Consider the following 26,230-nt stretch of genomic DNA (forward strand, 5'->3'; position numbering starts at 1 on the left):
CATAGGGGCCCCTGAATGACCTTTAATTTATTTTATTTTAGATTCACATATTTCTTTTTAATTAAATCATTGCCTGATGAATTAAATATTATTTTCTACTCAACATATACTTAAAAACTTTAACTTATTAAATATTTCAAATGTACATATTTTCCTTTTTTTTTGCACAACACCCCTACCCCCCATCTCAGCAGAGAATGGTTTGACCCCGCTCTGGCGCACTTAGGGCTACGCTACATACGTTCCCTGAAGCGGTAAATTTATGTAAATCTGTCATTGTTATAAACTCTTATAAACATGGCGAGTCGTCATAAATCGGGTGCGCGGAAAAGAAAAGAAAAAAGAAAAAGAGAGGAAGATCATAGAGGTGAACGAGAAAAAATGATGACGTTTTTAAAAGGGGGACAAGAAGCCAGAGAATTAGGGTGCCCTATGATGGTCTGTTGACAGCCCTGACTGTGGTTCATCCTAAAACCAGATAAAATATAATATATATATATATATATATATATATATATATATATATATATAAATATTGATACTATTTAAAAAAAAATCATTTACTTGATTAAAAACCAGCTTTTCTAATATTTTACTTAAAAATGGTAAGTTGGACACGGGTCTGTAGTTATTAAAAATGTTGGGGTCTAAGTTACTCTTCTTCAGAAGGGGCTTCACCACTGATGTTTTAAAGAGAGTAGAAGAGAGTAATTTACAATATTTCAAATCTGTTCCTCAAAGAAGCCAAAAAATGTTTTTAAAAGTGATGTGGGAATTGGGTCTAAAAGGCAGGTTGTTGGGTTTACTTGGGAGAAAGCTTGACCAAGTGTCCTAGCGTCCACCAGGGAAAAACTCTCCAGTGTTTCCTCAGGTAAAAGTAATGGTACAGGTGTGTTAAAAATAAATTCTGTTGGGGTAAAAGACTGGATCTGATATTATCGATTTTACTTCTGAAGTGGTCTGCAAAGTCCTCACAGAGGGCATCGAATGGGGGTTTGGAAGATTTTTTAAAATTGCTATTTGTTAAAAGATCGATGGTGGAGAACAGGAATTTGGTGTTTTTTTATGGTCTGTGATGAGTCTTGAGAAATGAGAGATTCGTGCCAATTTGACTGTGTTATTGTAGATTTTCAGTTGTTCACGTAATATTTCACAATGAATTGTCAGTTTGTTTTTTCTCACCTCCTCTCTGCACTCCTGCAATTTCTTTTCAGTTTTTTGATTTCTTCATTATTTCTCCACGGTGGTGTAGGTTTTGTTTTTATGGTTTTGGTTAAAAGTGGAGTCCAGTATTGTTTTCAGTTTGCTGTTAAAATTGTCAACAATAAAATCACAAGAAGCAGGTAAAATTTCGGCAGGAGTGCTCTTTAAAATCTCCATAAAATTTGCAGGCACTTCAGAAGTAATGTAGCGTTTCCTCACCGTTCTCACTGGGGCCTCCTGGTGGTTAAAACTGGTGATGTTAAAATATACACAGTAGTGGTCAGACACAGCCAGGTCAACGACAGAGGACACACCAGTGGACAGGCCATAGGTTATGACCAGGTCCAGGGTGTGTCCTCTGTTGTGAGTCGGCTGGACTGGACTGGACTGGTAAATTGACTGTATTTTATATAGTGCTTTTGTAGTCTGCTGACCACTCAAAGCTCTACAACACTGGCCTGCATTCACCCATTCACACGTGGTAGCTAGGCTATCTGTTCATTAAGAGCATTAACACATTCACACACCGATGCACATCATCAGGAGCAACTTGGGGTTAAGTATCTTGCCCAAGGATACTTCGACATGTAGACTGCTAGGGATCGAACCACCAACCTTCTAATAAGTGGACGACCGCTCTTCTTACTGAGCCACAGAGGAGAAAAATAAAAGTTTGGGGTTAGACTTCTCTTGGTTAAGACAGTGAAACAGGGCATTTGCTATAGTCTCTATCTGAGTTTGCATTTAGAATCTCCATGTGGTGAGTTCAAACTCACTGCTCATAATTATGGCTCTGGCAAAATGGTACTCCTGAATAAGAAATAAAAACAATAACAAATGTGTTCACTCACTCAGAACATGGTTTTACCATTTTGTTATTTTTACTCAACAAATGCAATTAAAAATAAAGTTTCACCTTCAGCAGTAAAGCTGACTGAGCACTAGTTTCACTCGTCCTTGATTGAAAACTACTACTTTAATTCCTCTCTCTCTCTCCCACTGCAGCGTAACCTGACATTCTCGTGTGCTGAGTCCAACTCATTCTCTGTCTTCTTCAACTCCACGTCCTTCCTGCGGCTCCCAGGTCAGAGTGACAGTGACACTCTGTCAGTCAGTCTGTCTTTCAGGACATGGAACCCCAATGGGCTGCTGATGTTCACTGCGCTGTCTGACGGCTGGGTGGAGGTGGGACTTACAGAGGGAAAGGTCACTGTCTACATGAATATTACACAAAAAAAAAACACGCGTATTGACATCTCATCAGGTGAGCTTCAACTCATTGGTATTCAGAATAGAGGTTGAGGAGCCTTCAGTTAGTTGAAATATTTGTCACTTTGCCATCTTTCTGCTATTCTCAATTATTGTTGTTATTGTTGTTAATTTTATCCTGTTGAAAGTTTGGAGACTGGAGTATGTTTTTTCTCACAGGTTCAGGTTTAAATGATGGTCAGTGGCACAGTGTCCATCTGAATGCATTGGAGTACTATGCCATGCTGACAGTGGATGGAGATGAAGCATCCACAGTCAGAACAGCCATCCCCATCCAGATTCAGACTGGAGGAACCTACTACTTTGGAGGTGATTACTCAAAAAGATAATTTACCATCCAAAGTAACCACAAAATTATAGGGAGACCTGTTATTGACTGTTGAAAAAAATATGGGTTCCTTCTGTTTGCAATTTAAGATAGTGAGGAAGGTATTTGACAGAAATACATATTTCCATGAGTGATATACATTAACAGCTAAATCTGTGAGTACGTGGACATACCTGCATATTCTAGAGGAGCAAGGCACTAATTTTAAATCTTGGATCTGACTGAGCATTTGAGCTTGGCCAAAGCTATTACACAGGACAAGGTGGGTATGTGCTCTATTTTGAATTTAGCGTCATAGAAATCTGGTGTGATATTGAAATTCTACAACCTAAAAGGCTGAGTATATTTAAATATGACCAATTCATCATTTCTTCACTAGACTTGTACTCCTGGTGGTGGGGGGAAGAATTTGACACATTATTCAGGTCTCTGTGTTGGAAAATAGTCTATAGGAAATATAGCAGAATTGATAAGCTAACTGAATGACTTAAGTGTTAAAAAAATGTAATAAATTATAACCACATATTTTTTTTCTTTTTGTGTCCAGTGGCAATTTTCTTCTGGAGCAGAGTGGCTCTTGCACTTATAACCTCAACATTTCTAAGACCCTGGCTACGGCCATTTGGGTGAAGCTGAGTGGAAGAAAGATGTAGCGCATTTAAACAAACTGCTCAATGTCAAGCGCAGAGTTAATGTCAAAGAGTTAATTTTATCATTATGTTTCCAGTGGATGTAATTATGGCCTTTGACTTCTTCCACTTGACTTTAGGCAACTTCTTGCACACTAATGCCCGATCACTTCAGCGCTCCTTCCAGGGCTGTATGCAAATGATCCACATAGATGACCACCTTGCTGACCTCAGGGCTGTGGAGCAGGGCCTTATTGGAACCTTTGAAAATGTCAGTCTGGATATGTGTGCCATTATAGACAGGTATACAACTAAGTCATAATTATAATTTTAAGATTGCCATAAAAGTGTTAGTTTTGTTTCCTCACCGCAAATAATGTCGGTTAATAACGGTTCCCTAGTGCCTTCTATCTGTGTTCAGATGAGCGTCCTTCCACTGTCTAACTGTGTATCATTACAGGTGTGTTCCTAACCATTGTGAGCACGGTGGTCGCTGTTCTCAGACATGGGACACATTCAGCTGCAACTGTAGTGGCACTGGATACACTGGAGCTACCTGCCATACCTGTGAGTGCACACACACACACATGCCAGACACGCACACAATGCTTTGCATCCACTGAGCTTTGTGTTGTTTTTCCTCTGTAGCAATGTATCAGCAGTCCTGTGAGGAGTATAAGCACCTGGGGAAGAGCTCAGGGAACTACTGGATTGATCCTGACGGCAGTGGATCTATCGCTCCCTTCAGAGTCAGTTGTGATATGACAGGTGAGATATCACTGCGAGAACGGTGTAGGGTTAGTCTATGTAATTTTCTCATGTGAATCTGGGCAAGATGGAAAAAATATATTCCTCAGAATAGCTGTTGTCAGTGCTTGCTCCATTTTTTTAACAAACTTGAGTTCTGCTTCATCATTATTGCTATTATTAATATTTATTTTTTGAAGCTATGCTTATTGCATTCCAAAAAAGACTTCTCATGTCTGTCTATAAAACAAACAAGAACATAATTGCTTTTGTGAATGTCACAGTAGCTTCTTTGATATAATAACATGCATCTTTCATACTATTTCTATCTGTGTATATTATGTGAGTTATTACACATCGGTTAACATACTATGTAGTGCAAGTGGATCTTTGCCAAATAAGTTGTGGAGACTATTGATGACTACTGATGTTTTCTGGTCTTCTAGAGGAAAAGGTTTGGACTACGCTGAAGAACAACTTGTCTCCTCAAACATCAGTCACTAATGCAGAGCATGAGGGGAAGGCAGTGCTGCATATCACGTACAATGTGACTGATGAACAGGTACACAATGTATTTAGTTTGATGTGATTCACCTGTTCCACAATTAGCTTTGTTGTGGTTGAAGTTCATTTATTTTTGTGATTTGTATATGTGTTAATAGTAGACAGCTAGTATCAAATGTTGTTTTTGTCAGAATTAAAATATTAGTCTGAGGTCAGTGATTATTAGTAAGACCAGTTTCAGTCTGACTGAAAATCCTCCAGGATATTCATTTTTTTCCTAAAGTTAGTGAGTGTATTTCTATGGAGGTTGGGTTTCTTCAGTAAGGCTTGTACAACAGCTGTTTTAAAGGCATCTTGCAGAGATGTATTTCAGTCAGGACCACTTCAGTCAAAGTACATTTATTAATACTGCATTTGCCGGTATGGCTCTGTTGTGGGACCTCCCTGCCCTTTTACGCACTTACATGAAAAGCCTTAAGAAGAGAGAGCACCTCTCTGCTCTTCCATGTACCTACATGGAACAGCCATAGCAGGGCAGCAGCATAGACTCCCAAAACAACCATAGCGGCACACCTCCCTGACCTTTCACACGCTTACATGAAAAGCTTGATGCAAAGAGACCACCTCTTTTATAATATAAATATGCAATATAAATTGCAGTGGATGTACGGCAGGTAAATGGTGAGATGTAGGAAGAAGCTGAGTTAGTAACATACCTTGGTGGGACATGAATGCATACAGAAAGAGAGGGAGAGAAGAACAGAGAAGCTCTGTGTGTCATTGGAAGTCCCCCGATAGTCTACTCCTGTAGCAGCATAACTGGGGGCTGGTCCAAGACAAGCCTGAGCCAGCCCTAACTGTGAGCTTTATCAAAAACAGATAGATGGTGCCTTTCCATTTAAGGCTTTTTATGTAAGGAGAAGGATTTTAAACTTGACTCTGGTTTTTATAGGTTAACATCGGAGAAATGTCTCTTTTCCTGTTTTTTGTCACAACACGTGCCACAGCACTGTAGTAGCTGGAGAGTATTTACCAACAAATTGGGACAGCCTGATAGTAAGGAATTGCAATAAGTTACAAATGTGTGGACTAGTTTTTCTGTACCATTTGAGACAGGAAGTGCCTGATTTTTACAAAGCTATGTAGGTGGAAAAAGGCAGTCCTTGAAATTTGTTTTATGTTAGAGTTAAAGGACATATCCTGATCCAAGATGACTCCCAGATTCCTTACAGTGGTGCTGGAGGCCAGCACAATGCCATCCATAGTTGCTATAGTAATTTTCTAAGGTCTTTAGGCCCAAATACGATAACTTCATTTTTGTCTGAATTTAGTAACAAAAAATCTGCCAGTCATCCAGGTCTTTCTTTAAGACATGCTTGGAGTTTTGCCAACTGTTGCATCAACTGATGTCTTGCGCTTTGGGCCGGATATAGCAGTCACAGGCAGGTGACAACCATTGGCCCATAGCCTTTGCTGCTCCTATGTGTAGAGAATGAGTAGTGTTCTGGCAGAAACCTGAAGGATTGGCAGAGGAGACGAAGGTGAGGGGCAAACTAAGTCTGGGACATGGGTTTTCCCTCCTCCATGGCAAAGAGATGCTCTTGGCTTGAGGTCGGCTCTTCAGATCCTCTGATCAAAAATCAGAATTAGTTTCAGAAATAAGAATTGTTCATCCTCTCCCATTCCTGTCCTTTAAGGAATGGGATATTTCCTATGGTGAGGTCTTGTTATCAAATCATCAACAGATTCTGTGTATGTAGTGAACTCACTACCTTTGAAAAAACCATTAAAAGCCGTGAGAAGAACAATTTCTAATGGTAAGTCTGTATAAGGACTAAAGCATCCACCCTTTAAGCAAGTGGTCATATTTCATACACATTTGTTAAGAGTGGGAGAATGAAAGGGAGATGTATGTCATTGCCTTGTGATTTCTTCCTTCTTAAGGTCATTTAGAAGACAAGCAGATGGGTGTTTGAGCAGGCTGATGAATACAGGTGAAAAGTGAATACCTGCGATAACAGTGAACTATGAAGGCACATATGATGGAAGTACTGATAGGCAAGGTGGCTACAGAGAAGGTGACACAAAATGAGGTGAAGTAAGACCATGCAGAATTATACTTAGTTATGGAGTCGTGTCCAAAAGGCTGCTTGGAGATCACTCTCACACAGTTCTTTCTGTTTCTTTCATTTATATAAGTCCCTGTGACTTCTAAGTATCCAGGATCCATTTTTTTGCAGAAAAAAAAAGTAAGCAACACAAGTAGCAAGCAGGAGAGCCGTGACATGTTACACAGATTCAAAGCCATACCAACAAGGAAATAATCAATAGCCAAATAGAGAAACAGTGTATTAAGCAATAGCAGTGAAGCAATCAACAATTCCAGTGGGATAATAAAGCATGTGAAAATTATTTTCCTCCAAATGCCAGCATATGTTAAGATAAGTAGGCATTGTGTAATAAATAGGAGGCTTCTTGATATAACAACATAAAGTGATATGTTGTGCTAACAAGAAAAGTTTCAGAATAACAAATAATTTGTCATTGTAACATGAATATATTTTGAAAAGGATCTCATTGTCACAAGAAAGGAATTTTAATAACTTATTACTTAATTATAATAACTGACCAGAGTCTATTATGTCATGGTGTCAACAATACCCTGCTGTAATGCTGGTAGATGTACTAGCATTAAAAGTTGCTAAAAACTCTTACAAAGTGTGTTATAATGAACTCAAATAATTACCAGAAAAAACATAAAAAATGAAGCATTTGCTTCTAATGAAAGAACACATAAAAAGAAGTTCTCTCTTTCTCCATCCTGTGTTTGTGTGCAGGTTTTAACGGTCACCAGCACTGCAGAGTACTGTGAACAGTATATAGCCTACACCTGCCGAATGTCTCGTCTGCTCAACACTCCAGGTAAAGTATCCCTCAGTACCATCAGCAGCAGAGATGTCACAGCTTTGCTAGTGACTTTTCAATAACTAAAAAAATACCTTGCTTATTTATGCATGCAAATTAGTCATTAAATGGATTCTTTTTGCAGGTTCATGTGTGTTCTTTTTTTTTTTTTGGAAAATATCTTTAGCAGAAACATTTAGACACCTACAAATACACAAACCAATACAAACAAATACAAAGAAAACCCAACAAATTAAACAGTAACAAAAAGAAAAGGGGGGGTGGGGGCCATGTTACATTTAAAAAATAAATCAGGGACAGAATCAGAGTCTTGCATTCCTTTACAGTACAGCATCACCAGCACTTATATATATTCTAATCTGTCCAACCCCACACCAATTCAGTTCCTACCCTTGAGCCACCAGACCCTTCAGTACAATGGTCGCCAGTCTAGTTGCAATATATTCTAAAACGGGGACCAGATTTTATAGAATACCTTAATCCTTCACTTAGACCTGTATGTCAGATATTCCATAGGTATTATATAAAAACAACTTTATGCCATCCATCTATTGTTGGAGGTTTGCAGTCTATCCATTTCAGCAATATGTTTTTTCTTGCACAGCAAGTAAGGACACATAGAAGTCTTCTGGAATGTATACCTTTAAGCCGCGTGTCTGTCAGCCCAAACAATAAACACATAACAGTTTAATGTTAAGAATTTGGCATAATCTATCCACTATGTTTTACCAGTAATCATCTATTTATTTACAAGTCCAAACACAGTGAATAAACCCCCAATCTCAACATTTCATTTCATACATAGTTCAGATTTATTATGATCCATTTTATGTCTAAGGTGGGGAGTAATCTGCAGATGATGTAGTAGTCTAAACTGAGTTTCCTTCATCATATTTCAAACTGAAATGGTGTTTGGTGATTTCCATATTTGCAACCAGGTTACTTCATCACTATCCATATTCAGGTCATTATTCCAATTAGTGGGCATGAATGCAGGTTTGCCTTTATCATATTTAGAAAGTGCTCCAACAGAAACTATGTTCTCCAGTGGAGAAAGCTGGTGACAAAGGCCTGTGTCTTTTTGGCTACTTTAAAAACTTGTTGCCCCCTACTGGCGAGTGAGAGGATAGTTGTCCCTCTAGTCCTTTAAGCTTTCTTTTTTTTTTTTCAACTTTTTATTAAAGCGTTTTCAACATTTTACAGAACACTGAACATGACATTTCCTGACACATTACACACACATCACATCACAAAGACAAGTGGTAAACGCATGCAGCAGAACCAGCTGCCACAGAAACAAAGACCGAGACCATCCGAGACCATCTTCGAACAAAAGTGTCCACCTTCAGATGCAGACTGGCCGTCATTCTTTCCATCAAATATACATTTTTCAGTCTCTGGGTCCATTGTCCTATAGTTGGAGGCTTTACATCTCTCCAGTTTACTGTTATCATTTTCTTTGCTACCAGTAAGATAATCCTCAGTGTGTAGCGTTGCTCTGCATTGTATACATCTTTGGGTATGATTCCTAACAAAAACAGCTTTGGTTCTAAAGCAACATCTATCTCCAGCATAGTATTAATCTCCCTTTTGATGTCATCCCAGAATCCTTGTAATACCGGACAATCCCAAAAGATGTGTGTGGTGTCTCCAATATTTCCACAGTTTCGCCAACATAATGCAGCACTGGAATTCTTCACATACGTAGAAATAATAAGGGGAGTATTAAAAAATCTAATTTTTACCTTCCAATCAAATTCTTTCCATAGTTGACTATTAATTCCCTAATGGCATCCTGCCCATATGTCATTCCATTCAGAGTCTTCAATTATAACATTCATTTTTAGTTCCCATTTTTCTTTAATATATTCCGTATTTTGAGAAGTATCCATTACTAGTCTTTTGTATATGTTAGATGAATGTTTTTTTGTTGGGTGTTGTTTCTCCAAAATATTAATTAAGTACTCTTCTATCTCATTGGGGTTATTTCTGACCATTTCCCTTTCCTTGTGATTTCTGACATAGTGCCTGATCTGGAGGTACCTGTAAAAATCTTTTGATGGAAGGTCAAATTGCTCCTGAAGTTGAGAGAATGATTTAAATTCTGCTCCTTTAAAAAGTTGATTAATTGTACAGAGACCTTTGTCAGCCCACCCTCTAAATCCACTGTCCCATAAGGAGGGTGGGAAATCTATATTTCCTACAATCAGCATGGCCCTTGAGATCGACTCCGGTCCCTTAAGCATTTTATTTACAGTTGTCCAGACTTTTAAGGTGTGTTTTATCCATTCGTTCTTTATTTTGATTTCATTGGCTGACTTTACATCTATAAAAGGGAGTACTGCTAAGGAGACACCCTTAACAGAATCCTGTTCTATCTTAGCCCATATTGCCTCCTGATCATTTCTGATCCATGCCACTATAGCATTTATTTGTGCAGCCAAGTAGTAACTTTTGAGATTTGGTAAACTTAAACCTCCCATGTCTTTAGGTAGATGAAGAGATTTCAATCTTACCCTCTGCCTCTTCTTTTGCCATATAAATGTTAAAAGTAATTTATCTAACATTTTTAACGTGGAAACAGGTACTCTAAGGAAGGCTACTCTAGGAAGGGATTGAAATAAAAAAAAGAAGTCTCGGCAGCAGGTTCATTTTTACCGTCTCTATTCTTCCAATCAAAGATAGGGGCAAGACTTCCCACCTTGTCACATCATTTTTTATTTGTTTAATTAATTTGTTGTAATTTGCCTCAAATAATTGGGTGGGATTAGGGGTAATTATTATTCCCAGATACCTAAATCCTTGTTTAGACCAGCGAAAGGAGACACTGTTATTCAGTTGTGTAGGCCAAGTGCCTGAAATCATCATGGCTTCTGATTTATTTTCATTAATTTTATATCCAGACACTGATCCTTATTCATGTAAGGTTTTCATAAGTGCAGGGATGGAAGAGAGTGGATTTTTTACAAAAAGTAAAATGTCGTCCGCGAACAGAGCTATTTTATGAATTGAACCTCCTTCGTCTGCTATCCCTTGAATTTGTGCATTTTGGCGTATTGTCTCTGCCAGAGGCTCAATACTAATAGCAAATAAGATAGGTGACAGTGAGTCTCCTTGTCTCACCCCTCGTTTGATCCTAAAAAAACTAGAACAGTGACCGTTAACTCTAACTTTGGAGCAGGGCTCTTTATATAATAGGTTTATCCAGTTCACAAATTCATTCCCAAAGCCCATTTCTATTAGTGTCTGCTTCAAGAATTGCCAATCCACCCGATCAAATGCTTTCTCGGCATCTAAACCGAGAAGCATTGATGGTTGACTGTCTCTTGCTGCTATTGCTTGCAGGTTCAAAGCTCTTCTTATATTGTTTGTTCCTTGACGTCCTAATATAAATCCTGTCTGATCTGGTTGTATTAATTTTTTTATATTTTTTTGGATTCTGGATGCTATTATAGAGGTTAGGATTTTATAATCTACACTGTGATAGGCTGTATTAAGAGTTTTGCCTCCTCATTTGATAGTTTATTCATTCTAAGGGGTTTTAAAAACTCTAAAATTTTCTTTTCCTTAAATTCAAGTTCTTCTGCCTCGTACAATTGTTTATAATATGTGGAAAATGAGTATGCTATTTTCTTTCAGCTTTCTTATAAGAAAAGTTAAGATAAAACTTTATTTATCCCCAGCCAGGGAAATTTGGGTATTACAGCAGCATGTAATAGCAGTTGGAAGAAAAATAGCAACAGAGATAAAGAAATTTAAAGAAACGAAATACAAAATAAAAAAGTTGACTATATATATGTACATATTATACAAGCAAAATGACATTTTTGACTATATAAAAAATAAGTATGTAGAAAAAAATTATAAAAATCACATCATATAAATAAAAAATTACATCCTGCCAGGCTTTAATAGTTGTGTTTATAATCATATTGTCACCAATAAAAGTTTTAATCTTCTTTTGTAGAAGTAAACAAGAGACCCCTTAAGGACTGATTAACCTGAGAAGATCAAATCAAGCCATACAGATTCACTATCATTTTTAATACAGCATAACTGAAGCCAACTGATAAAGCCTAACATCAGGCACTGATAGATCACCCTTTCCTGTGGCTTCATAAGTCTAGCCAGACTCATACTTGTTATTTTTTTTTCATTCCAGATAAAAGTTCTAAACCATCTATTTATTTTCGTAATTACTTTTCTTGGAAGCAAGATTGGAAGCATCTGAAATACGTAGAGTAGCTTAGGTAGAATATTCATTTTAAGTAATGAGATCCTTCCTATCATAGATAGTAAGGTAAGGAAGTCCATCTTTTGAGAATAAGGGTGTAAAATTAGATCTATATAATTGATGAAGCAATGGGGTTATCACTATTCCCAAATATGTAAAGCCCTGCGGTACCCCCCTAAATGGTCAAGATAAGGGGGGCTGAGCATCACAAAGACCACCCAAAGGAAAGGCTTCTGACTTAGAAAATTTATTTCGTAGCCTGAAAATTGACTAAAGCAACTAATCAAATCTCGAACTGCTGGTATTGAGATCTCTGGATTAGTAAGAAACAACGGTATGTCTTCAGCATATAAGGAGGTTTTATGAATCCTACCACCATCTGAGATACCCTGAGAAGTAATGGAAGGGGTGTGTCTAATAGCCTCCGCCAAAGGCTCGATAGCATTTGCAAATAATAGTGGGGACAAAGGGCACCCCTGTCTCGAACCCCTGCCCAGGTGGAAATATGATGATCTTTTGCCATTTGTTAAAACAGCAGAAAACAGATTATTATATAGTTACTTCACCCAGCTAATAAAAGCCTCCCCTAAGCCCAGTATTGTCAGAGTGGAGAAGAGATAGGGCCACTTGACCCAATCAAAAGCCTTCTCTGCGTTCAGACTCAAAAAAAGCTGAATAACATTGAAAAACCTCTTCATATTATTCCATGAATTTCTGCCAATAATAAATCCTGTTTGATCATTGTTCATAATGGAAGGCAGGACTGTTTCTAGACGCAAAGCAAGGGTCTTGGAGAGCAATTTAAGATCTGTATTTAGTATGCTTATAGGCCTGTATGATCATCATTAGCCTTCCCCTTTTTAAGGATAAGGCTGATATTGGCCTCTGTTAATGATCTGGGAAGGAACCCATTCCTCAATGAGTCATGAAACATATTAAGCAAGGGTTGTAAAAAAATCATTCTTTATAAAATTCCCAGCCCAGCCCATCTGAGCCTGGCTTTGCCTGAGTATAGGGAATTCAGAGCTTCCCTTAATTCCTGCTCTGTTATTGGTTTATTGTGTCTCCCTCTGTAGATCTGTACATTTAGGATGACTCAGATTAGGAAAAGCTCATAGAAGCTCTGACTAGACATGGGTTGTTCACTTTTATATAACTGACTATAATATTGTTATAAAAAACCTTGTTTATGTTCTCTGCATCTGTTTTCCTTTTACTATCAGCATCCTTAATGGCTGAGATACATTGGGTATCAGATTTCTTATTTACTAACCAAGCCAGGTATTTACTTGGTTTATTGCCAAATTCATATAACTTCTGTTTAGCAAATCTGCCTTGATAGCCAACATTGTTTTTTAGATTAGTCTCAGAAAGGTATTCCAAATAAGTCTTTTCCACTTCTGATAATTGAGTCTCCAACTCCCTCTGGCACTCAGGCGATATATTATTCAGCCTCTGGAATATGCCTTGTTTGTTTCCCAAAGAGTTGATTTGTGTTCTTGGCTTTGGTTGACCAATAAGCCTCTAGTGTGAGGTCCTGGTAGAACTATCAGGCATACTGTTATTCAAAGGTGAAAGACAAAATTTTGAAGATTTCAGAACATATTGTGTTTTAAACTAGATTTCATGCCAGATCAGGGTCACAGATTCGAAGCCATTAATGTGAGCAGGATATTTTCAAAGTAAAGATCATAGTCTGTCTTAAAAAATGACCTAATGAAAGTGAATTAGTAGTTCAAACTAACCCTACTCTATGGGTTTGACCCCCAGATGGCTCCCCGTTTACCTGGTGGGTAGGACGAGCCAATGAGAGGCATTCTTACTGGGGGGGTTCAGGACCAGGGATTCAGAAGTGTTCCTGTGGTATTGAACACAACTGTACTAACCCCAAACACTACTGCAACTGTGATGCTGATCTGCGCACCTGGTGAGTGAACCACTGCTCATCAGCTCAGCTGATTTTTTTTTTTAACTATTTAAAGATACAGAGTTTGTATATTCACACTGAACTATAGTCCTTACCTTCACAAGCCAGTTACTTTACTATTACTGTCCAAATTTAACTTCCATCACATTTTGCAGCTTTTTTTTCTGATTCAACTTAGACTCACTGTATTTATGGGGACAGATGTAAACTATTTGGAGCACACACAGTCTTTAATTAGTCTGAATGTACTGTATATACGAATGTTATTGCTACCTTGCTCCTCTTATTAATGTTTCGAGTTTTGTCAGAAAAGTAAAATGTGAAAAGTTTCTTAATTATTAGCCTTCAACATGTTAAATACACAGATAAAAATGAAACTGAACTAAAATTGAGCAATCAGTAAGGTGAAGTCAGATCAGACCCAGGCTGTAAAAATATGATTTTTTTACTCAGAAATTGAGTCTAATTGTCTAAAACTGGTTCAGATATTGTCCTGACTTGATTGACGTGTGTGTGTGTGTGTGTGTGTGTGTGTGTGTGTGTGTGTGTGTGTGTGTGTGTGTGTGTGTGTGTGTGTGTGTGTGCATGCAGGAAGGAGGATGCAGGCCTGTTGGTGTATAAAGACCATTTGCCAGTTAGTCAGGTTGTGGTTGGTGATACAAGCAGAGCTGGATCTGAAGCCAAACTGACAATAGGGCCACTCAAATGCCAGGGTGACTGTGAGTGTGTCTCTCTTTCAAACACACACACATTCAGCACACACCAGCATCTTTCACCAGATATATTTCATATCATCAGAGAAACATTGTATTTTATCTATGTCCTAACATTGTTTTTTGAAGGGAACTACTGGAACGCAGCATCTTTCACCAGCCCTGCCTCCTACCTCAACTTCCCTTCTTTCAGAGGAGAAACCAGCACTGACATCTCCTTCTACTTTAAGACTTCCTCCACTCATGGAGTCTTTCTGGAGAACCTTGGAACCACCGACTTCCTTCACATTGAACTCAGAGGTGTGTCTGTTTATATACTGCACAAGATATTAGAACCGATCATTGCTAAACTGCAAATAGATATTAATGGCCATGCAATGGGATTTGGGTGGCAGTTGTGGGCGGGGGCCCACACAGGCCAATCCCTGGACTCTGAATCTGGGACATGGAATGTCACCTCGCTGGGGGGGGGCCCGAGCTAGTGCGGGAGGTCGAGCAGTACCGGTTACAGATAGTCAGGCTCACCTCCACGCACAGTCTGGGTTCTGGAACCCAACTCCTTGAGAGAGGCTGGACTCTCTTCTGCTCTGGAGTTGCCCGTGGTGAGAGGCAGTGGGCTGGTGTGGGCTTGCTTATTGCTCCCCACCTTAGCCGCCATGTGTTGGAGTTTTCCCCGGGGAACGAGAGGGTCGCTGCCCTACGCCTTCAGGTCGGGAACAGGTGCCTCACAGTTGTCTCTGCCTATGGGCAGAGCAGCAGTGTAGAGTACCCGCCCTTCTTGGAGTCCGTGGGAGGGGCGCTGGAAAGTGCTCCGACTGGTGACTCCATCATTCTACTTCATTCTACTTGGGAGGAACGGCCTTCCCAATCTGAACCCGAGTGGTGTTCTGTTATTGGATTTCTGTGCTAGTCACAGTTTGTCCATAATGAACACCATGTTCAAGCATAAGGGTGTCCATCAGTGCATTTGGCACCAGGACACCCTATGCCGGAGGTCAATGATCGACTTCGTGGTCGTGTCAGCTGACCTTCAGCCTTATGTCTTGGACCTTGGGGGGAAGAGAGGGACTGAGCTGTCAACTGATCACCACCTGGTGGTGAGTTGGATCCACTGGCGCAGGAGAAAGCTGGACAGACTTGGCAGGCCCAAACGTGTAGTGAGGGTCTGTTGGGAACGTCTGGCGGAACCCTCTGTCAGAAGGGTGGCAGTCCCTCTATTTAAGAAGGGGGACCGGAGGGTGTGCTCCAACTATAGGGGGATCACACTCCTCAGCCTCCCTGGTAAATTCTATTCCAGGATACTGGAGAGGAGAATTTGGCCGATAGCCTCAGATTCAGGAGGAACAATGCAGTTTTTGTCCTGGTCATGGACACTGGACCAGCTCTACACCCTCCGCAGGGTGCTCCTGTGCCAAAACTGGCGTTCTGGCACAGGACGAGGGTTTGTTGGAGTTTGCCCAACCAGTTCACATGTGTTTTGTGGACTTGGAGAAGGCATTCGACTGTGTCCCTCGTGGCATTCGTCGGAGGTGCTTTGGGAGTATGGAGTCCGGGGCCCTCTACTACGGGCATTTCGGTCCCTGTATGACCGGAGCAGGAACTTGGTTCGCATTGCCGGCAGTAAGTCAGACCTGTTCCCAGTGCAAAGGGCTGCCCTTTGTCACCAGTTCTGTTCATTATATTTATGGACAGAATTTCTAGGCGCAGCCAAGGGCCGGAGGGAGTCTGGTTTGGGGACCACAGGATCTCATCTCTGCTTTTTGCGGATGATGTTGTCCTGTTGGCTCCTTCGAACCAGGACCTTCAGCATGTGTTAGGGCCGTTTGCAGCCAAGTGCGAAGCGGCTGGGATGAGAATCAGCACCTCCAATTCGGAGGCCATGGTTCTTGACCAGAAAAAGGTTTCCCCCTCTGGGCTGGAGGAGAGCCCCTGCCTCAAGTGGAGGCGTTCAAGTATCTTGGGGTGGCGGGGGTGGTGGGGCGCTCCCTTAGAGATAGGGTGAGGAGCTCTGTCACTCGGTCGGAGCTCAGAGTAGAGCCACTGCTCCTCCACGTCGAGAGGAGCCAGCTGAGGTGGCTCGGGCATCTATATCAGTGCCTCCTGGATGTCTTCCTGGGAGGGTGTTCTGGACATGCCCCACAAGGTAGAGGCCAGGAAGACCCAGGACACGATGGAAGGACTATGCCACTCGGCTGGCCTGGGAACGCCTCGGGGTCCCCCCGGAAGAGCTGGCGGAAGCGTCACTTAATATGTCAGGCACTAAATCAAAATGTTCCTTGATTTGGGATTTTCAATTTCAACTACTGCTGCTACTAACATATTCATTATGTCTATATTTCTTTTTTCTAAAAAGTGCCTTACAGTAAATAAAGAAAAACAGAAACAAAACAGTTCATAAATACATAAACGTGTATGCATGTGTGTGTCTATATATATAATGAGATAAGATTAAAGGTTAAAACAACAAAACACAGTAATACACACATAGTTAAAAAAGTAGAAATAATGCCCACCGGTAAGAGAGAGTTTTCAGAAGTAATTCACAAGATATTTGTGATTTGGCTTTCCTGAGATTCTCAAGCAGGAGTTTCATGTTTTTAACAAATTTTGGTTGCAGTAATTCCAAACAAATGAGAAACCAAGGATGGAGCTTGTCTTAAGTAAAAGTCTTAAAATGTTGCTAATATTTAATTTTTATTCTGGTGCTTCCAGAAGGCTCTGTGGTTGTCTTCTCTTTTGATGTGGGCAATGAGAGAGTGGAGCTCAGTGTACACTCACCAGTGCCTCTAAATAATGACCAGTGGCATCGCGTGGAGGCTGAGAAGAACATCAAGGAGGCGGTGCTGCAGCTTAATGGACAGTACAGGGATGTCAGGCCCACTCCCCCACAGGGACACACAAAACTGGCGTTCTACAGTCAGCTATATGTTGGTAAGACACATGTGCTCACATACATCTGATGTATTCTCTACAGCTGTCACATGTGATATCATTCACCACTCTAGTCTTTCTCTGGTGAGGGGGATGTGCTGACTCTCTGTGATGCAAAGACCGACTACATATTTTGTCATCTGTTAATAATTACAATGTATGTTTTTATAAGTACAATTTCTCTGTAACATTTGGTGTCAAGATAAAATACATGTCCAGGCTTTTAAAGACAACAAGTTCTAAAGTTTATGCCTTGACTAGTGACTGATGACTATCTGCTCATTAAGTAAATACCTGATCAATTCAACATAATCATGTGATGCTTCTTGGCATACCTGTCAACCCTCCCGTTTTTCTAGGAATTCTCCCGTGTTTTACCTTTCTCTCCTGTAAATCTACTGTACTTAAATTTTTTGTTTGTTTTTTTTAGAAAAGGGTTGGCTGTAATGTTCACAGGAGGCATGACTGCCTATTCCATGTAAATGGTCAATGGACCATTTACATGTATGACGACAACTCAAACTGCCTTTACAACACAAGCCTGCATTCACTCAATGGTAGCTAGGCCACCTGCTCATTATGAACATTAAGACATTCACACACTGATGTACGGCATCAGGAGCAATTTCAGATTCAGTATCTTGCCCAAGGATACTTCCACATGTAGGCTGCTGAGGCCAGAGATCAAACCACCGACCTTCTGATAAGTGGATGACCGCTCTACCTGAGCCACAGTCGCCCCACAATGTTTTTGCTGCATTCCCCTCCTGTGCAGCAGGTGGCAATATGTAGAACATTAGCCATAACATCTGTTGATGAGCAATCATTCACGCAAATAGCACAATAAAGCAAGAAGAACAACAAAAACAAGAAGGGTTAACACGAGAGGGATGGAATTACTGCCATACTTAATGAAGAGCAACATTGGTCAAGGTCATGCTTTCTGTAAAATATGCCACATGGATTTTAGTGTATCACATGGAGGAAACAACAGCATGAGTCAGCATGACAAATCTGCCAAGCACAAGTGTGCCCAAGAAGCACAGAGACATGTTCTGCCAATGACTGCACTATCTCTCCCATACATTTTCGTAATCACCATCTCTTTTTTTATTGTGTCCCCTTGTGTAAATGTAAGGGGTATGTATAAAGTATTAAGGGTGGCGGGACAGTCCAGGGCAGGGTGCCGGAAAATTTCCTGTATTTTCAAATCTTAATTTTGACAGGTATGCTTCTTGTTTTATATGTGGTATGGGTCTTGATGGTCCTATGCTGGTTCAAATTTTTGCACTGCCTGAGTTAATGTTATGCTATGTTTTATTTGCCAGGTGCCTCAAGTGGTCAGAGGGGTTTCCTAGGCTGCATGCGGGCTCTGAAGATCAATGGTGTGACCTTTGACCTGGAGGAAAGGGCGAAGATGACTCCAGGGGTGAATCCAGGCTGCCAGGGCTACTGCGGCAGCTACGGGATGCACTGCAGGAATGGAGGGAAGTGTGTGGAGCAGTACAATGGGTACTCCTGTGACTGCTCCCTGACTGCTTACGATGGACCCTTCTGCACAGATGGTAACTAGTGATTTCAATTACCAAGAGATGTGACTGTGAGCATGAATGGTTGTCTGTCTCTATGTTTCAGCCTTATGATTGACTGGCAAGCTGCCCAAGGTGTTCCCTACCTCTGACCCACTGTCAGCTGGGATTGGCTCTTGCCTTTTCCAAGGGATAAAGTGGTATAGCTAATGGATGGATGGATAGAGATTAGATTAAATCATTTTATCTTTCATTAGATTACTTACAGTAACAAAGAGCAATGAATGCGTTTATGGTGTTTTCATTACCCTTCTTTCTTCTGCTGCTGTTTCTGTATGTGTGTGTGTGTGTGTGTTAGATGTAGGTGGCTACTTTGAGACAGGAACCCTTGTGCGGTATGACTTCCTGCCAGATGTGGAAACTTTTGGGTTGCAGGGGGTAAAGAGCCTGTCAAGTTCTATACCTAGTGAGGCCAACCTGACTCAGGAAGAGCTGGTGTTTAGCTTCAGCACCTCCAGCGCTCCGAGTATTCTGGTCTATATCAGCTCCAGGACTCCGGACTACGTGGCTGTGGTGCTTAGGCACAACGGTGGGCTCATCAACATTGTACCTGGTCTTTTTTTTAACGTATATAAAAATATAGATTTTTTTTAACTGCTGTTACATTATTATCCTGTGTCAAAACATACTTCATGTCTCTATATGTATGTGTCCAGGCACTCTCCAGATCCGCTATAGCCTTGGGGGACTAACAGAACCTTACACGATTGATGTTGACCATCGTAACATGGCCAACGGACAGCCACACTCTGTCAACATAACTAGGAACCTAAGAGAGATACAACTTCAGGTTAGTGCTTCTTGTCACAACAGTAGTACCTGACAATGCTATACCAAATATTCTATGCTGCAAATAAGTAGATTTTTTTTTTGTCTGATTGCATCAAAATTTCAACATTTTGGAAAAGGACAAATACAGATCTGCAACAGGACTGGGTTAGTTTAGAATTGAGACTTCAAGCAGGAGGAAACAGACTTCTCAAACACCTCATTATTATTATTATTATTTTAATTAACATGATGTATGTTGTTTACTGACTAACTGCACATAAACTCTTTTAAAAAAAAGCAAATAAGCATATTTCTATAAGTTTTGCAAACTCATTTCTTTTGCATATGGGGTTTTTATACGAGGTGGAGGGTATAGCTAGAAGGGCAAAATTAGTTTAAAGACTTCACTGGAATTTGAAAACTGCAAATAGTTTTCAAAGAAATAGTTCCAATGAAAACTGTTAAGCACACATTATGTGGATTGAACAACAGGGACACTGATTCTGTGAAGATACATTGTTGTTGAATTGTTTAAATGTAGTATTTTCATGTTTTGAGCAGTGAAAACGAAATTCTTTTAACCTCATATTGTGGTGTTCAAAGAAATCAGAGCCAGATATCTCCAAACTTGGACAAATAAAAATAATATGTACATGGGTCAATACTGCTAGAGAGAAGAAGGGTGAATAAGTCTTTTATAACCCATACTAGAAGATAGACGGTTCTTGGTGGTAATGGTAACACAGCAGATTAAAGTTATACATTGAAGTTCTCATTGTTCTTTTCTGCTGTCCTTATCATCCAGCTGGACCACTACCCTGTGTCTACATACACCCTACCTGAGGCCTCTGACACCCAATTCAACTTGGTCAAAAGTCTATTTCTGGGAAAGGTCTTCGGTAAGTGTTTAGATAAGTAGAGGTGTGTGTGAGTCCTACTCAGACATGATTGATTGATTGATTGCTGGGTGTTTTGAAAACTTTACAGACAGTGTAGTATGTGTGTGTTTTTCTCTTCCTACTCCGCTATTAATTACAGTCCCAGTTATTTACTGATTTTTAGTTTACTCCATGGTCTGCGCATAAAAACATTGGGATGCTGTGAACAACATGAATAAAACAGAATGTGACAATTTTCTAATGCTTTTTAACATATTTTTTGTAAATATATGCTTATTTTAAGCATATATTTACAGCAACACATTTCTAACAGCTTGGGAAGGGGGCAACAAAAGACTGAGAAAAGTTGTGGAATGCTCAAAAAAAACTCCAGTTTGGAACATTCCACAAGTAAACAGGTTAATTGGTAACAGGTGACTGTATCATGATTGGGTATGGAACCTCTAAAGGCTCAATGATTTACAAGCAAGGATGGGGCAAGGTTTACCACTTAATGAAACACATGATTGTATAAACGGTGTTATTACATAGGCTCTGAAACACTTTGTAAAACTGTTGATGGCAAACAGTTCTTGTGCAAATGATTGTTTTCTGTTTTTATTTATGAGGAGCACGGCAACATTTTATTACCCATTTCCCTTTGGAATATTAATCTCTTTCAATTGGATCCTAATTTTATAGTCATACAGCATTGGCTATGCGATGAAGACAGCATCATCATCATCTGAGAGACTGAATTCCAAGCCTCCAAAAAAAAAAAGAGAGAGAGAGAGAGATATTTTTAAACAGTAAATAGTAGAGAGTTGACATGAATTGAGGGGACACAACTGTGGTCAGTGTCTTAAACCACCAGGCCCATACCTACACCCCACCCCTAGAAAAACTTGTATATTTTCTACTATGCATTAATCCCAATACGAAGAAGTAGTAATTACTAATAGCTCCTTACTGAGGTATTGATCTGCCCATCCCTGGGATGCACATCAAATATGCAAGAGGTAGGACAACAGTAAGGTGATTCAAAGTATTGAGGAACCAGTGCTTCAATTGAGATTGAAGCACTGGTTACTTTGAGCACCACAGCTCACCTCAGTTTTCTTGCTTGGTAGTTTCTGTCATATTCAGACATCTGACATTTTTTGTGGGGACCTATAAGCAAATATTTGGCATGTAATGTCCCATCTGTTAAGGGATTTGATTTGTTATATGCCTATGATCTGTTAGAGCAGATAATACCTTGGTTGTTTCTTTCTTGTAGAAACAGGACAGATTGACCCCATCCTAATCGAGCGCTACAATACGCCAGGTTTTGTGGGCTGTCTTTCAAGAGTTCAGTTGAATAGTGTGGCACCGCTGAAAGCTGCACTGCGCTCAAGCCTGGCAGCACCTGTCAGCACTCATGGGATTCTGGTGCCATCCAACTGTGGAGCCTCACCGCTGACCATCTCCCCAATGGCCTCTGCTAGTGACCCCTGGCACCTAGAAGCTGGTAGAGACACCGACAGATAAATAATACAATCTGAAGGAACATTAGAACATGCCAAAGTCAAACAACAGTTTTTCAGAATTCAGATAAATAACAAGTATTTGCTTTGTCCTCAGCTGGAGTGGTTTTCCCCTTCAATGAGGACAAGGCCAGTGATGATGGAGTGAATCGCAACTCTGCCATAATGGGAGGTAAATCTCATTTAACCTTCAAAATACCAAGTGTTAGTGCTGTTGCTGGATTCAAGTGGACTCAGATCAGTTCTGATCACGTGGTATTGCTGCTTGTATTGCACATTCACATTGTGCTGCTGCCAGTGTTGGTGCTCTCTCATTGCTTACATCTGTGTGGGTCCACTCCATTTTAGATTGTGTATTATTATCTTTGGTCTCTTAAGATCAGTTAGTGGAAGCTTCTTCATAGAACCATTTCAGATGGGGTTGAAAATTTGGGACACTTAAGGACCTCTGCACTTTGCTCTGTACTCTACCTTTCATTGAGTGCACTGCTCACAATGCTCATCATGTGTAAAGAGTTTTAACGGAGAAAAGAAAAAAGTTGTTTTGGTTGATCAGAACAGTTTTAACAATGCCTCTTATTCTGAAAATGTCCAAGGGCCACTTCACTAATTTGACACATTAAAGTCAGTTTACTAATCATAAGGAGCACTACTCACCAAGTAAAAATTTGATGAAGTCTTTTATAATGACTTATGTGGGTCATTGTCATTGTGCTGTCATCCTTGACGATGTCATGGTGATATAATCAGGGTTATATTTGCTTGATCTGGAGACTACACTTGTATGATAATGTTACAAGCTGGAGGTGAGGAGTATGAAAGATGTAGGTGCTTAGCAGGCAGGGAGGATCTCACAAAAACATCAAGTCAGATTGTTGGGCTGACTTATTGTATATCAGGGACTAAAAGTCAGTCATAGTCAAGTCATATCTCTGTCTCTGCCCAGGCATCATCTCCATGGTGATCTTCACTGTCCTCTGCATCATGGTGTTTGTGATGCGCCATATGTTCCGTCATAAAGGCTCCTACCACACCAATGAAGCCAAGGGAGCAGAGTCAGCAGACTGTGCAGACGCAGCCATCATCGTCAATGACCCAGCGTTCACCGAAACCATCGATGAAAGCAAGAAGGAGTGGTTCATCTGAACCCCTCCAGCATGAACACTTGACGTTAGGATGTATGTAGTTTTCTAAGCATAGGGAGTAGTAGTGAGGTCACCACTTGTGGAACCTTGAAGATGTAGTGAGTGGTTTATTCAAAAACTTTATGGACAATGGACAACATGGCATTACAGCATGGGTATTAAAGCAAAGGGCAGAGTAATGCCTGGCAAAGCCTGTATGGAGATGTGGGGTGATTTATTTTAACTTTTTTTGCAATTTCCATCATGGCATTAATGGTAATGATCACTTATCCATTAATCCCAATAATCCTCAATGTCTGTAGCAATGCTCGTGTATGCCTTTTTTTTTCTTTTTCATAAAAGCTCATGTTTTGCCTTATTTTACATTTCTTTCAGTAAAGTTTAATTTCAGCCTTAAGACTAAAATTACTCAGCAAGTGAAAATTTGCGGAGTAGTTGTGACTGTGCGTGTGAGCTGAGTTGCTTGGTTGTCTGTGAAGGAGATGTAGCCATGACTTTGTCCACATCATTTGGACTTAGAACCGGGGGAAAAGGAAATGTTACACTTTTTATTTATTTTATTTTTTTATTTATTCTATTTATTTTTGCATCTCCATAAGTGAGTGTCTCTTAATGACTTTTGAGTATTGATTGTTGAAGCTCTTAATGATTGCATTGTTTAACTGTTTTTGCTTCCAAATGAGTTTGGAAGAATGAACTGAGTCCTGTCAGTCCACAAGAGCTCAACTCAGTAGTTTGTCTGTTTGTTTTTTTCAGATTTCTGAGGCAGGGGTTGCCTTTTGTTAGCAATGCCAGAACACAATAATGCAATAATGATGTGTTTAGATTGGAAGCGGGGCGAAACTGCTAGCCTAACTCCATCACAAGTGAACCAATACACCTTCCACAACTCAAAAGCTGTAGGTTGTTAGCTAGCAAGCTCTTTTCAAAGAGCCCAGCTTTGTTGGTCCTGTTGACCAAAGACTAGGTAAGACTGGTGGTTGAGACAAGTTTAAACATCCACAGGAAAAAAAGAAACATCTCGATAACTATTGCCCTGGTGGAATGAGTTTTTTGTTTGTTTGTTTTTTGTGCAATGTTGGTTCAAGAACGTGCTAAACGTATTGGACCTGTCTATGTGTTGAATGAGAGATGGAACTGATCCTCCAATTCTGTGCCAGATGGCAAGTAACAAGCAAAACAAATAACTCGCCAAAATGCTTGTTTGTGATTCCTACCAAGCTTTCGTTTAATGGAAAGACAACTTCCCCAGTTTGTGAGAAATGTTTTTTGCCAGTTGCTAATTTAATTATTTAATTTATTTTTGAATTAGACATTCACTAGTGTTAATGATATTGCTTTGGTCAGGCTTAGTGAATTTGGACTAATGATAGTATGGCAGATATGGCTGTGGCCAAGGACTGAGACTAGCTTCTTCTTGATGGAGGATGGTAACACTAACTCTTTAGATGGACTGAAAGGACTCTTAGATCAGGACTCTTCTCAAATCTGTCCTGTAAAACCTGAGCTATGTCTTTGATTTTTAGAGAGTATACTGATGTTTCTACAAAAGAATGTTTGTTAACGACATACAGAACTACATCCTGACATTTGATTGTATTGCATTTGTATTCCTTTGACTGCACTGCAGTGTAATGGCATGCTGTCTGACACTGAATGACACACAAATTTATGTTTGATAAGCCACTGTAGCATCAGATTGCTTTTTCTTCATGTTATATGTATAAAACTTTGCCTGTTCTTTTCATACACAATTTCTCATTCTTTGAGTGTATGTCATTGTCTTGAAAATTTTGAAGCTTCCACTCGGAAAGACCAGGAGAATATGAGTAGACATTTTACTCTGGCTAGTATTAGATTATTGATCAAGTAGGACCCGGTCATTGGCATCTGGGAGAACTAACCTAATGGTTGCCCCTAGATTTAAACAGCAAAATGACACTGTATACCTCACAAAACAGCTGTCTAAAAATGGAGATGTTAGCTACATGAAGCATCTGAAAACATGAGCACATTCGTAAAACTCAAGATCTTGTAAGACTGTCCAATCCAACCCAGAAAACAAACAGTAAACAGACATATGCACTGGTTGATGTCACCTACCAGATTTCATGGAAGAAGCTAAATCTACCCCTACTCGATTTATAAACATTGAGTATTACTGATTAGAATTGGTCAAGTTTCACAATTTTCTGTTTGATAATGTTGCTATTGCACTCACCTACAGACAAATAAATAAGACAAATGTGACACTTAGGTGACTTTGTCAACTTGCAGCTGGTGAGCAACACACAGCTATTTGCCTGCATATGATATAATAAACTTTATTTTACACCATTTTTTTAAATTATAGGAACACTTCAAAGTATATTTGTGCACAAGTGAGTTTTTTATAAATATTAAAGGAGCTGCCCTAAACTCCACAGGTTGCTCATTCCAGAGCCTAGCAGGCTTTAGAGCAAAGGCACTATCACATTTGTGGCTGAATGTTGAGGTCGCAATGATCAGGAAGAAAGCATTTGATTGAAGATTTGAGGGGGCATGAATGGTGGCGGCTGGGGGCATATGTATGGGGTTATAAGGTCAGCAATATAACCAGGTGCAAGGCCGATTAGTGTGGGCTCAATAATACTAATATTTTACCAATTATTTCAGAATGATGTTTGTTCTGGTTAATATCCTGATTGTTGAAATAAATACTTTTTACATGATATATGGTATTTATATAATTACATGCCTCACGGGGAACTAATCCAATACCTTGGGAGATTTAGGGCATTCAATCGTTCTCACACCATTTCATTGGACTAGAGCTGTCCTATCTAGTCTGGTGCGCATGACCTGATTAAGTCTGCTCGGATGAGAGGCGAAACGTCTTCCAAGACAAACTGACGAGGTCCAGTTGCAAACG

At 39.9% G+C, this 26,230-nt stretch overlaps 1 protein-coding gene across 2 annotated transcripts in view; it reads left to right on the forward strand.

The window, feature by feature from the left end:
* cntnap2b (contactin associated protein 2b) overlaps positions 1–25,059 on the forward strand; it is a 39,344-nt gene extending 14,285 nt beyond the window's left edge. The window contains exons 4-20 of one of the 2 annotated variants that reach the window (XM_041948389.1): positions 2,209–2,781; positions 3,570–3,732; positions 3,890–3,996; positions 4,078–4,197; positions 4,623–4,738; positions 7,518–7,602; positions 13,610–13,766; positions 14,358–14,485; positions 14,609–14,779; positions 17,192–17,410; positions 18,739–18,975; positions 19,298–19,528; positions 19,656–19,789; positions 20,576–20,669; positions 21,928–22,158; positions 22,272–22,346; positions 23,121–25,059. In XM_041948389.1, coding sequence (XP_041804323.1) covers positions 2,616–2,781; positions 3,570–3,732; positions 3,890–3,996; positions 4,078–4,197; positions 4,623–4,738; positions 7,518–7,602; positions 13,610–13,766; positions 14,358–14,485; positions 14,609–14,779; positions 17,192–17,410; positions 18,739–18,975; positions 19,298–19,528; positions 19,656–19,789; positions 20,576–20,669; positions 21,928–22,158; positions 22,272–22,346; positions 23,121–23,320 — 2,634 coding nt within the window. In that variant the 5' untranslated portion in view covers positions 2,209–2,615 and the 3' untranslated portion in view covers positions 23,321–25,059. The remainder of the gene's footprint in view (positions 1–2,208; positions 2,782–3,569; positions 3,733–3,889; positions 3,997–4,077; positions 4,198–4,622; positions 4,739–7,517; positions 7,603–13,609; positions 13,767–14,357; positions 14,486–14,608; positions 14,780–17,191; positions 17,411–18,738; positions 18,976–19,297; positions 19,529–19,655; positions 19,790–20,575; positions 20,670–21,927; positions 22,159–22,271; positions 22,347–23,120) is intronic. The other variant, XM_041948390.1, reaches the window with a different exon arrangement.
* The last annotated feature ends 1,171 nt before the right edge of the window (positions 25,060–26,230 follow it).

Source organism: Chelmon rostratus, chromosome 12 (assembly GCF_017976325.1).
Source record: "Chelmon rostratus isolate fCheRos1 chromosome 12, fCheRos1.pri, whole genome shotgun sequence".
Lineage (NCBI taxonomy): Eukaryota > Metazoa > Chordata > Actinopteri > Chaetodontiformes > Chaetodontidae > Chelmon > Chelmon rostratus.